Below are 13,806 nucleotides of genomic sequence, written 5' to 3'. Positions count from 1 at the left end.
TCGCCTTGAGCGATTCTCAAAAAATAGTATTACAAAAATACATACTTTGTTTGAGAACAGCAAAGAAATTTGAAAGTTTATTCAAATTTGAAAACCTAGGTTTTTATTCATAATTGTGTGCGGTTTTTTTTATCCTACTTCTATCGATGTTCAACGATCACTTTCATCTTTCCGAGCTCGGTTAGTTGTGTGGAGTTTAACGCATGCGCATGGTTAGTTTGTCATTGGTTTTTACTCACGAACCCTTTTAGATGCTGCGATGAATACCGCCGGCAAAGCGGAAGCGACGGTGATGAATGCGCTGGCAAAGCAGAGGTGTCGGACGAAGAATGCGACGGCAAAGTAGAACTCCGGATTTAGCACATCGATGATGGTGGTATTGCGGCTATCACTCCAAATACGGCAACGAACTGCGACTTTTGGGTTTACCAAATGATGAAGTGTCGCAAGCCGGAAATCACATATGTCGGTGATGGATGACGCAGTTGACGACGGTGGGGATCGTCGATGGCTTCACACGTGTCCTGTCCACGTTAATATAAATTGGTGATGGCCGCTCTGTCGGAACGGTTTGTTCCCCTCAAACCGGGACTTTTGAATGCTGAAGCGTGGGGTCGAGAGCAGCGTTAAGCGAGTAGATGCGGTGTGCCGAGCTTGGGCCGCTGATCGCTAGATTCAGATCCTGGATAAAAAACCGTCGAACCGTCGGCTGTTCGACGCATTAACAAAAAAATCGTCACACAACAACAAAAAGTCACAATTACCTTTTCTTATGCACAAACGCACACACAAACTAGCTGGACCGCACGTAACCTTTCGAACTTAGGCTAACGAACTTTACTATACTACAGAAGGGAACAAAAAGTAACATTATATCTAATCTAAAAACACTTCTCACATTTTTAAAGAATTACCAAATTAAACACACCGCTACACTAAAAAACAATCACGCACTCTTGCCTCTTCCGCAGTCCAGGTCAAAATGGACGAGTAGAAATTCTGAAAGTCCTTAGATAAGGTGTGATTTTACATCTTCGTGGACCGAACTAATTTCACGACTTTATCAAACGACGATCCTCATCAACTACAAATGAGAACCGATTAAGGCGCTATCTCTTTCGCTACTGTTCCATCTGAATGACCTGTATCGTTCCGTCTATTTTTGGACTCCGAACTATTTATAACGATCGTAATCGTTCGGGCTTGAACTTTGAACCTTAGGCTTATTCGTGTTTCGTGGTGTAGTGTGTAAGGCGACAGGGACTTTTATTTAATATAGTATTGGTACAAAGCGACTTGTATGCAAGTTTTGTATGCGGTTTTGGAAAGGTGCATTTCATTTTGAACTGTCATATCGAATATCGCATATATTTAAGTGCACTATTGAATTTGTTAATTTTGACAATGAAATAATGTATGATAAAATGAAAAAAAATTAACACGAATAATAAATTAACATTGAAGAACATGAAAAAAAATATAATTATATAACAACTTATGTACATACATCCAAGCCTTGTTGTACCAAACGGATCCAAAGCAAACACCATCTATGCAGAATTCCTGTCCGGCATTCTTGCAACATGCCCTGTTCATCGTATCCTTCCAGCTTTGACCACCTTCTGGATACTGGGTTCGCCGTTAGTTGAGCTGGCTCGTGGTTCAATCTTCGCCGCCACACATCGTTTTCCTGCACATCGCCAGAGATCGTCCTTAGCACTCGGTGTTCGAAAACCCCAGGAGCTTGCAGGTCCTCCTCGAGCATAGTCCACGTTTCATGCCCGTAGCGGACTACCGGTCTTATGAGCGTTTTGTACATGGTACATTTGGTGCTGGTGTGAATCTTTTTTGAGCTTCTTGTCGAGGCCATAGTAGGCCCGACTTCCACTGATGATGCGCCTCCGTATTTCACGGCTAACGTTATTGTCAGCCGTCAGCAAGGATCCAAGGTACACGAATTCGTCGATCACCTCGAACGTATCCCCGTCTATCGTAACACTGCTACCTAGGCGAGCCCTGTCGCGCTCGGCCCCACCAGCTAGCATGTACTTTGTCTTGGACGCATTCACCACCAGTTCAACTTTTGGCGCCTCGCGTTTCAGACGGGTGTACAGATCTGCCACCTTTTCAAATGTTCGGCCGACAACTAGGCCGACAATGTCCATATCACCCGCGAAACAAACAAATTTACTGGATCTCGTAAAAATCGTACCCCGGCTGTTACTATCGAACAAACTACAGGTGACAGACGACGGATGATCTCTAGGAAGTTCTCAAAATCTAACTTATTAACTTTCATGTAGATGGGGCATATTATTCCGTCCTTTCATTCATCCGGTAGCTGTTCTGTTTTCCGGCCCAACCGGTAATCGATTGTTGGAGTATTTCGTGAACATACAGTGAATTGCTTAGCTGAAAATTGTGAATTCTTTGAGAATGTGAAGATGATATGGATAATTTTGTAGCTGTGGTGTAATTGGTTTTGGCAATCATTTGGCCTTTGTTCAACCGTCTCTATTTCTGGAAATGCTGTAAAAAAATTGATTGACTCTAACAGAGTTTTGAACTCCTACAGGAGTTCCTCAAGTCGTTCTTTTAGGTGTTCCTACTAGAGTTACTTTAGGAATTTTTCCAGTAGCTCAGAAATTCCACTTGAAATTCTTCGTGGAATTTCTTCTGGCGTTTAACCAGGGATTTTTCAAGGAATTCCTGCAGGGATTCTTGAAGGGGTTTTCATGGGATCTTTGAAGGAATTCTATCGAGGATTCTTCCAGGAATTCATCCAGAAAATGCTTCAGGAATTCCTCCAAAAGTTCCCTAATGAATTCCTCCAGGCGTACTTTCAGGAATTTATATAGGAGTTTCTGCAAACATTGCTCCAGGTATTCCACGAGGAATTCCTCCCAATATTTTTTGGCCAGGAGTTCGTTGAGGAATTCTTACATGTGATCGTTTGGGAATTGCCCCAGAAATTCCATTTGGAATTCCCCCAGTAGTTTCTTCAGGAATTCAGAATTAAGTTCTCTAGGAGTTCCTTAGGGAATTCCTCCAATAGTTACTTCAGGGATTCCTCCAGCAGTTTCTCCATCGATTACTCCAGGAGTTTCTCCAGAAGTTTTTCCAGGGATTATTCCAAGTAATCCTCCCAAAATTCCTCCAGTAGTTCATTGAATAACCACAGGAGTTTCTTCAGGGATAACTGAAGGAGTTTCTCTAAGGATACCTCCAGCAGTTCCTTCAGATATTCCGCAAATATTTCTCCATGAATTCCTCCAAATATGTTTCCAGGAGTTTCTTAAGATAATTCCTCCAGGACTTTTTTTCCAGAGATTCCTTCAAGAGTTTCTCCAGCGATTACTCCAGAACTTCTTCCAGGTTTTCCTCCAGGAGTTTGTCCAAAGATTACTCCAGGAGTACCTCCAGAAGTTTTCCAAGTATTCTAACAAATATTCCTTCAAGAATTCCTCCAAATGTGCTCCCAGGGGTTCCTTTAAAATTTCCTCCAGGTATTCCTCCATGTATTCTTCCAAATATTCTTCCAGGAATTCCTTCAAATATTTCTTCAGGAATTACTTAAAGAGTTCTTTAAGGAATGTTTCCAGGATTTTTCCAGGAATTCCTCCAGGAGTTTCTCTAGGGATTATTCCTCCAAATATTTCTCTAGAAGTTCTTCAAGTTATTCATCCAGGAGTTTTTCTAGAGATGCCTTCAGGAGTTTCTCCAGCGTTCACTCCAGGAGTTCTTTTAGGTATTCGCCCATATATTCATCCTAAAGTTCCTTCAGGAATATCTCCAGGAGTTCCTTCTGTGGGGTATACACAGAGCTGAACACGTTTAATGTCCTTCCCTTCACATGCAACACTAACAGAACCGAGTTGCAATGCAAATGTATACGTGTGCTGACGGCGAGTGCATGAACCGGCACTTAGCGTTGACTCGCCAGTGCAGAATCAGAACCTCGGAGAGGTAAGTTGTGTACATTGGAAGCGTCCGGCGTTCTAAATGATTCCTCCGTAGTGAAATAAATATGGCTGCTAAATCTCAAGTGAGAAATCGAGAATATGTACACCTTAATAATTCCTCCAGGTATTCCTCTAAATATTCCTTCAGGAATTCCTCCAAATATCCCTTCAGGAATTTTTCCAAAAATTCACTAGACTTTCGTTCAGGAATCCTTCTTGGAGTTTTCCAAGAATTCCCCTAGGTGCTCCTTCAGGAATTCCTTCAGGAGTTCATTCTGGATTTCCTCCAGAAGTTCCTCCAGGAGTTCTCCAAGGGATTCCTTCTGAATTTTCTCCAGGAATTCCTCCAGAGATTCATCCAGGAGTTTCGCTAGAGATTCTCAAGAAATACTTCCAGGTATCCCTTCACGAGTTGCTCCTGGTGATTGCTTCATATATACCTCCTGGAGTTCCTCCAGGGATTCCTCCAGAAGTTCCTCCAAGGATTTTCTGTGGAGTTCTTGCAGGGATTCCTCCAAAAGTTCCTCCAGGAGTTCCTTCTGGTAACCTTTAAGGGATTTCTTCAAGAGTTCCTCTAGGAATTTTTTCAGGAGTTCCTTCAGACATTCCTCCGGTATTTTTTTTTTGGATTCCTCCAGGAGTTTTTATGGATTTTCCAGGAGTTCCTTCAGGAGTTCTTCCAGGAGCTCCTTCAAGAATTCTTCCAGGAGTTTCTACAAAAAATTCTTCCAGGAGTTCCTTCAGAAATTCCTCCAGAAGTTCCTGCAGGGATTGCTCCAGGAGTTTCTCCCAGTGGTTCTCCGAGAAATCCGCCAGATATTTCTTAAAGAATTTATCTAAGGTACCCTAGAGGATTTCTTGATGGAATTCTTGTTTAAAAAAACCATGAAGGTCTCCCGAACGAAAACTCTTGCGTTCTCGGAGGAAAAATCTGGAGGAATACCAAGAGAAATTTCAGGAAGAATCCCTGGAGGAATAGTTGGAGTAATCCCTTGGGGAATCATTGCAAAAATCCCTTTACGAATAACTGAAAAATCTGAAAAGGAATTGCTTTAGGAACTCTTAATAGAATCCTTGAAAAGGATTCGGAAATATAATTCTGGATATATTACTAGAAAAATCTCTAGAGTAATCAGTGGAAGAATTTCTGTATGAACCCGTGGATAAATTCTTGGAAGAATTACTTGATCCTGGAATATCTTGAAGGAATCCCTGGAATAAATCCTGGAAAATCATTAAATTTTTGCAAAAATTCCTGGAATAATTCCTGGAGAACTTTCAGGAGGTAATCTCTAGAAGAAATCTTGAAAAAATACCGAAAAAAATCTCTTTGGGTGTTTTTCTAGAAAAATCCTTGGAGGAAATGCGTGCAAGCACCATAGAAGAGGAATACATTCCGGAAATCCTGGAATTTAAGGAGGATTTCTGGAAGGAACCCTAAAAGAAATTAATAGTCCCTGAAGGAATCATTGGAGATATTCCTAGTGGTATCACTGACGCAATTCTGATAGGAACCACTGTAGGATTTCTGGAGGATTTTCCAGAAGATATTATTAAGAAATCCCTGGACGAATCCCTGAAGCGACTCACTCCTGGAGGAATCTCTGAAAAGACTTTTGAAAGAAGTCCTGAATGGACTCCTGGAAGAATCCCTAAACGGACTCCTAGAACAATCCCTAAAGGGATTCCTCGGAGGTATTCTAGGATATCCAGGAAGAATACTCGGATAAACCTGAGGAGGAATTCTCAGAGGAATCCTAGGTGGAATTGTCGGATTGATTTCTAGAAGGATTCTAGGAGGAATTTACTGATGAATCTCTGCTGGAATTGCTTGATGAATTCCCGGAGGAGTCTCCGTATATACATTCTATAGGAATCCTTGAAGTTATTCTTGTAGGAATCATTGGAAAAATAATCCCGTAGTAATCATTGAAGGCATTCTCGTTGGAATTCCTGGAGATATTCCTGGTGGAATTCATCAAAATCATCAGAGAATTCCCCATAAAGAAACGCTGAAGAAATTTCTGTAGAAATCAGTTGGGGAATCTTTGAATTGAGTCCCGTTAACAATTCCCAATAGATTTTTTCTAGCAGTTTTATAAAACATTATAGACAATTATTGAAATTTTACAAACTTCCTTTGCTTCGGAAGGTTTGTTTAAAATATTTCTCCCAAAATATTCAGAGATGTTGACCAGAAATTCCTCTAAGTACACTTGTACAATTACTCTGGGGATTTCACATTATATTATTGAACCCATTTCCTTCGGTTTATTAAGCAGAAAGGGTAACCATTAGACCACCAATCCCGTCAGTCAAACTTGAGCGAGCAAGCAAAATTGACAAACTGATCTTTTATCCCCAAAGTATCTTATGCACTCCCTTCACTCTAAACATGACTGAATTTAGTCAGCCGAAAACATATAACATGTGTATTATTTCACAAAAATTGGTTTATTTAACTCAAAAACTGTACACTGCGTTGAAAACATGCAAATTTTGTGGCAAACCTCATCATACTCACATAAAGCATAGTTTCTATGCTAAATTGCTATGAAGTGCATTCCATTCACCTTGTTCATTGCAGAATTCAATAAAATTTTACTATTGGGTCTAAGTTTCATATTTTACATCCTTTTCTCGAATATTTGTCAACCGCTTCCTCAAACCGTTGGGTAGCTGGCAAAAGAAGCAATACCGCAATGATTGTTCTTGTTGCGGGCCATTTTGATGTAACCCTTCTCACCCCAGGTGGTACCCCAGGAGTTCTTCACCTGCCAGTAGTCAGTGCCATTTTCCGTACCGTAACCAACAACCAGTACCTGTGGAAAGCAGAGATAAGGAGGATCAATTGAAGAAGTCAGGTTATGGTAACCCTGAGCTATGAAACACTTACACCATGGTTAAGCTTCGAGCTGGAGCATAGCGGTTCGTAGTAAATGCCCGACTTATACTGTTGGAAGGAAGGATTGGAGGCATCAATAGCAACCGAAACCGGGCCAATGTTGGCAACAGCAGTTTGCAGAGCGGTTTCATTTGCTGGAAGGAGAACGTATCCGGTATCGGTAGCTCCAACGTATGCAGGATTGAATCCACAGGTAGCAGCGACAGCGGCCTTATACGGATAGAACGCTCCCGTATCGACTCCGTTGTTGGTCTTGATGTATTTGAAAACGCTGGTCATGCTGCCGCCATTGCATCCGTAGTTTCCGTAGGTGCTGGTACAGTCGACGATATTCTGTTCTGATAGGTTGACCAACTTGCCAGTTTTGGTGAAGGTTGCCCCCTCCAGAGCTCCGAGAGCCGAGAACGCATAGCATGATCCGCAACGTCCTGCATGAAATAGAATAATAAGATTTCGCTATTTGTAAAAATTGTTCAAGTTTACCTTGATCCTTAACAGGAGTCACAGCGCCTTTAGTTCTCCAATCGATGCTGGTAACCGTTGTAGTAGCTTGACGCGCTTGTCTTGGGGCCTGCGATCTAAAATATTTGAAAGCCGCTCGGTATATAACTAGATGGTAAGAAAACCATTTGAAATACTGCTACTTACGGCACACCGCTGTACTTGAAGCCATTCATCGTTTGGGCAAACTCATCAGCGTCCATGTCGGAGTACTTGTTGACGCCCATGCGGAAAGATGCGCCGCCATGCTCGTGGCGCTTGTTGTGGCTATCGATTCTGGCCTTGTTGAAGGCATAATTGCCCCGGCGACGATGTTCCTCGGTTCTATTGTACTTTTTTCCGTGACGGCTCTGTTGAAGAAGAAGCAGTAAAAGTTTGGAAATTTTTCTATCGCTATTTGAAACAATTTAATCAACTTCATTTTTTCTGACATTACGTGCCAACTGGATCTGCATTCTAAGAGCTTCATAAACAACTAAACAGTCGAGATTCGAACCGAGAGCGAGGGCTCACATGATGCTTAATAAACATACCTTGAATGACGTCCATTCATCTTGCTCTCCCTCGCTTGGAGCAGCAAAAACCGCAACGGCAATAGCCAATAGGATCAGAAAACACTTCATGTTGAATTTTTGTCAGTGGAAGGCAAACTACAACCAAATATGGTAAAATTAATACTAATTTGAAGAAAAGATGATATCCCTATCAGTGCTGACTCGTTGTCAGCCACAGAATGATTCTAGCTATGAAGCTTAGCCCATTTTATAGTCAGCTTTCCAGATATTCATTTGCTTTTTGAAAAATCCCCCAAAAATGATCTGCCGAAAAATTTGCTAGTGAAACTTATGAATCCGGTTGATTGATTACTAGGCTTTAAAACAATACCCATGCTATGTTGTGGGTAACACTTGAATCGACACACTCCCTTTGACGCAAACCATCGAGTTCTGATGAATGCGTTTATTGAAATAGCTTGTACCCAAAAATGCTGCCCATCCTCATTCATGGAATTTTTATACATTCAAACTGTATGATGCTTTGTTCACTGAACAACGATGGAAGCTCCATTGACCTTAAATGACAGATCGAAAGTATTTGTAAAGGTGTAAAAGTTATAGGTTGGATTTATGTAAATCACAGACTGTATCATATATTTCGTCTACATTATTATTAATTTACTTGGTGTTATATCAATTAGTAAGATATAAACTCGTTAACGATGTTACGCCAATTTACTCGGTTCATGGCTGTATCTGTCCAACTTTTGGCGCAAGCTCTCCAGATCTTGTTGCACCTGATGAGGCCACCTAGCTTGCTGTGCTGAACGTCTACTAGTACCAACCGGATTCGATGCAAACACCGTCATTCCAGGATTTTTGTTCGGTAGTCTTGCAACATGCCCTGCCCAACGCAGCCTTCCAGATTTCGCCACGTTCTGGATAGTGGGTGCGCCGTAGAGCCTAGCTAGATCGTAGTTCATTCTCCGCCGCCACATACCTTTCTCCTGTACACCGCCAAAGATGGTCCTAAGCACCCGTCGTTCGAACACTTCAAGTGCTTGCAGGGTCTATTCCAGCATGGTCCATGCTTTATGTTCATAGAGGACCACCGGTGAATCATTTCCGATCGCAACTTCTTCTGGAGCCCATAGTAGGCGCGACTTGCACTGATGATGCATCTCTGTATTTCTCGATTAACGTTGTTATCAGCCGTTAACAAGGATCCAAGCTAGACGAACTCATCAACCACCTCAAAAGCATCCCCGACTATCATAGCACTGCTTTTTAGGCGGGCTCTGTCGCGCTCGGTTCCGCCGTATTCACGTATTCACCACCAAGCCGACTTTTGTTGCTTCACGTTTGAGACGGGTGTACAGGTCTGCCACCGTTCCAAATGTTCTGCCGACAATATCCATATCATCCGCGAGGCAAACAAATTGGCTGGATCTTGTGAAAATCGTACTTCGTGCAACTCTAATTAAATAATAATAATCCTTTGATACGCTAGTACATTCATTGCAATCGCAGTAGCCATGAAAAACTCGCTCCTATCTTCTTCTTTATCTTTTTTCTGTCGGTACGTCCAAATTGGGATAAAGCTTGCTTTTAATCAGGCAGGTGTTCTTATGAGCGCTTCCGCAGTTATTAACTGAGGACTTTCTTTGCCGACTGACCATTTTTGCATGTGTATATCGTGCAGGTGGCACAGGTGGCACACGTGGCAGGTACGATGATACTTTATGCTCTGGCAAGTCGAGAAAATTTACTTTACCAAAAGAGCCTCGACTGGTGGGATTCGAACCCACGATGCTCAGGTTGGTCTAGCTGAATAGCTGCGCGTTTACCGCTAGGACTCTCTGGGCCCCTATGTGTACAATATTTTGGTGTTATACTTCAATTAAATATTGTCCACACCATTATTTCATATTATTAGGATATTTGCTGTTAAAACAAGTATGATAACAGCTGAAGCTATAGATGAGGCAATCGTGCTGAAACTGATTAAATGGATAATACTTGCATCAAGGCAGCGTTAAATCTGAGATATTAATGGACGAATGTGCATGAAATTGGACGAGATGAACATATTTACTTATGATGGTTTTTGTGTAGAGCTTCCATATCTTTGGATGAATAGTTTAATTTTTTTCTCAAAAATTGAACTTTAGTCTAGTTGTTTTTACAATTGGAGCTGTACATTTTATAGAAAATAAAAGTCCATAATAGTTTAATATGGCATAAAACGTCAAATATATGATCCCAGCTATTTTAAAGAGAGTTTGAGGTTTTGGCCGACATTTGTTCTAGATCGAACCATTGTGCGCTGTCGTGACCCTCTGGGCCTGTGTTCTCCGTGCCATTCAGGTGTTCATCGTAGTGCTGCTTCCACCTTTCTATCACCTCACATCCGTCCGTCCAGATGCTTCCATCCTTATCCTTACAAATTTCGGCTCGCGGCACAAAGCCTTTCCGGAATGCGTTTCTTGTGAACGATGCATTTGCTTCATTTCTTCACATTTCGCTTCTTCCAGGCGACGAGTTTTGTCCCGAAATAGGCGGGTTTGCTGCTTTCGTTTCCTTCTATATAGCTCCATGTTTTGCCGCGTTACTTGCAGCAGCATTGCAGCCCTTGCTGCATCCTTCTCCTCCAAAACCTGCCTGCATTCTCCGTCGAACCAATCGTTACATTTCCTCTTTTCCACGTACTCGACGATGCTCTCGGCTACGTTGTTCATGGCTGCTTTTATGTTGCTCCAGCAGTCCTCAAGAGGAGCTTCGTCAAGCTCGTCCTCGATGCTGCGCGTATGCGGCGGCGTCGTTCGGTTTGACCAGTCGCGCTAGATTATACCGAGGCGGGCGTCGATACCGTACATTATTGATGACTTATAGTTTTCCGCGCAGTTTTATCATCACTAAATAGTGAAAATAGAGTCAATGTTAGCGCCTCGATAGGTTTTGACGTCGGTTACGTCTACATGATGACTTCAAAATACTTTGGTCAATGCTTAAATGCAAAAGTAGACTCATGTTCTAACGCCAGAAAAAGAAAGTGAGAGATGTGTAAAGCATTTGAAAACCAATTTGCTCGCACATTCGAAGAGATTCGAAAATAGTGCCACAGCTTTAGGATGGACCTTCCATCACATGAGAAGTTGGTCGTCGAGTTCAAAATTTGTTTGATTATTACAGTCTAAGCTTATTATAGCGACATCGCAAGGGACTGTCGATTTACGGAGATGTCGCTATAAATGACGTCGTTATAAAGAAGTTGGATGTCATGGACGAAGAAAACGATCATTATATGTAGGGGAAATCAGGGTAAAACCGACACTGTGGGTAAGATCGACACCCTTTGATTTTTCATGTTTTGAGCAGATTTTCATACAGTTTCCACCACTCTATCTTAACTTGTGAAATGTTGTGTTTCGAATAACATTACAACTAACGCTACCAACAAACTGCCAAAATAAACAACAAAATCATATTGGATAACATAGAAGCAACAGCAGTTGCAATATTTGGCTGTTATTCTTTAACTATTTCGCATGTGAAATTTTTTTGTTCAGCGTCTACATCATCATTTACTATTATTACGTTGATACAACATGAAGGAGAAATTATTTTTTGGTTTTACGACAGCTGAAAACGCTATTGAAAAATAAATGTCCACTCGGGGTAAGATCGACACTTTCATTTGGGGTAAAATCGAAACCTTTCTTTGCTTCATAATCAAATTTCAGGGAATCTTTCTAATCGGAGGACTATCTCTGTAGTTTATGTGAGTCTTTATTTTTGAATTCCAGTGCAGTTCATGGACGGCGAACTTGTTAACATGTAAAATATGACACTATGTAACTTGTTACAAGCTATCATTAAGTATTAAAAAAATCTTTTTATGTTATCACGTTTCAACTTATTTGATGAAGCTTGAAGAAAAATTTCTCATTTAAAATTGAAGAATTAACAGAATTTGAAATATTTTCACATAAATTAATCTTATTATTCATTTACAAACCATGAGGTTCAACAGTTTTTATTATCTAAAAATAATTACACTTTTCTGTTTTGTAAAAATAAAACAGTATTTATTTTCACAACCAATTATTCGCTACAACTTTATCTACGTAAACATTTGAAATTTTCACATTTATTTAGTGGATCTTTGGCCTCTCCTCAATTATTTACGTAATATGTGTGTTGCGATAATCACCGTAATTTGAACGGCGCGACGACGAGGGCGAACTGGGAATGACCAGAAATGGCTGATGGCAGACTATGCGGACTGGCGCGAGCAACAAATGGGTTTCGGACTGGAAACGAAAAACGTTCTGCACTGTACGGTAGTTCAAATGCGACTGCTTATATTAATCCCAATAGTGTTGGATGTGTATATCACCAAATGGTGCATTAGTGTGGTAGAGTAGTAGTACTGTTGGGTGTGGTTACTTTGAAAAAATGCATTTACTCTGAAAGAATCTCTGCCGCAACAATGTGTATGATCCTTCAGAGGAAGGGGTCATAAATGTCGAAAGTCATGTTTAAAGCATTCTTCCGAATATGAAATGTGATGGTGATGTTTACAACGTATAAATTTTACTCAAAGTGCATGTGTCGGTTTTACCCCAACAGGGTGTCGATCTTACCCGCACTCTCAATTGTCTCACCTAAAAATGATGCAATATCAATTTGATTTAAATCACTATATAAACTTAATATATCATCTTGCGATTGCAAGGATTGATAGACTTATAACCAATATGTGATTCTACAACAATTTTGGGTTCGTTTAATAAGCTAAAGTACATAAATTTTATCAATAAGCTTAGGGTGTCTGTTTTACCCTGAATTCCCCTACTAAAATACTTAAACGAACGCAAAAATTTTCGTAATAGTGAGTGATTGCTACATATAACTCGAGTTTCGTATAGAATGGTCGAATCAGAAAAATGTTGCTATAAAATATTAAATTTGTATGAGAATTCGAAGCGACCATTGGAAATGTCGTTATTGAGATAAAAGTTGTAGTTATAAAGAGCTTTGATTGTATTCGTGACAATCCCACCTTTTTTTAGATGAAGGTGCCCCATAGATCATTTGAAAACGGAAAAATATGATGAAACTAAAATGAAGTTGAACTACAGACAAAATGGGAGAATACAACTCAGTTCTGCTGACAAAATTCCACCGAGGGTTGTACCTCAATTAAATATTGTCCTGGCAGGTCTTCTGCAGAATGACAAAAACTTATGCGTGAAGGTACAGATACACTCCAACGATTATTTTAAAAAGTTATCAAAACAGAAGACCATGATGTTCAGCAAAACTGTTTAGCACATAAAGGGCTAACATGCGGTGATCATTTAGTTGCGGAATTCTGCCACCAGGCGGCACTTATTTGTTTTGCAAATACATCAGGAACCTGATCACTTTGAACGATGGCGTCTTTGGCCAACTTCTTCAGTATTCTATCATTACTCTAGCCCAGAGATTCGAGATTTTGACAACAAGTGGCGCTAGTGAGTATTGAACTTTTCTTTTGCAAATAACTCCGAATCTTGAGTACTTTAAGGATGGCGCCTTCAGTAAACCTGTTCAGACTATCATTGTTCGACCACTTTGAGAGATGGCGTTTTCGCAAAAAAATTTCAGTAGCTCAAGGGTTATCATTATTCTAGCCAAGAGATTCGAGCTTTTGTCAACAGGTGCCGCTAGTGAGCATAAAACTTTTGTTTTGCTTAGAAAGATGGCGACTTCGACAAATTCATTTAGTAGCTCAAGATACATCAATGTTTTAATGGGAGATTCGAGATTTTGCCACCAGGTGGCACTATTAATCTTTTGTATCGCAGATAACTTAGGATTCTGACTATGTGAAAAGATGGCGTCTATGGTAAAGTTGTTTTGTTGTTTATTAACTATCATTATTTAACTCAGAAGA

The 13,806-nt window shown here is 40.6% G+C and overlaps 2 protein-coding genes across 7 annotated transcripts in view; one reads left to right on the top strand and one right to left on the bottom strand.

Moving 5' to 3' along the window:
* Window positions 1-13,806, top strand: part of LOC5574448 (fat-like cadherin-related tumor suppressor homolog) — a 364,780-nt gene that overhangs the window by 140,810 nt on the left and 210,164 nt on the right. The gene's annotated exons all lie outside the window — the stretch shown is intronic.
* On the bottom strand, window positions 6,396-8,117 carry LOC5574446 (cathepsin L1). The gene is made up of 5 exons (XM_001661413.2): window positions 7,902-8,117; window positions 7,516-7,718; window positions 7,351-7,445; window positions 6,859-7,295; window positions 6,396-6,784 (listed from the first exon to the last, which is right to left on the bottom strand). The coding sequence occupies exons 1-5, from the start codon at window positions 7,989-7,991 to the stop codon at window positions 6,626-6,628; spliced, it is 984 nt and encodes a 327-aa protein (XP_001661463.1). The 5' UTR covers window positions 7,992-8,117; the 3' UTR covers window positions 6,396-6,625.

This window comes from Aedes aegypti, chromosome 3, assembly GCF_002204515.2.
Source record: "Aedes aegypti strain LVP_AGWG chromosome 3, AaegL5.0 Primary Assembly, whole genome shotgun sequence".
NCBI classification, from domain to species: Eukaryota; Metazoa; Arthropoda; class Insecta; order Diptera; family Culicidae; genus Aedes; species Aedes aegypti.
This window is presented reverse-complemented; position numbering and strand designations above follow the sequence as displayed.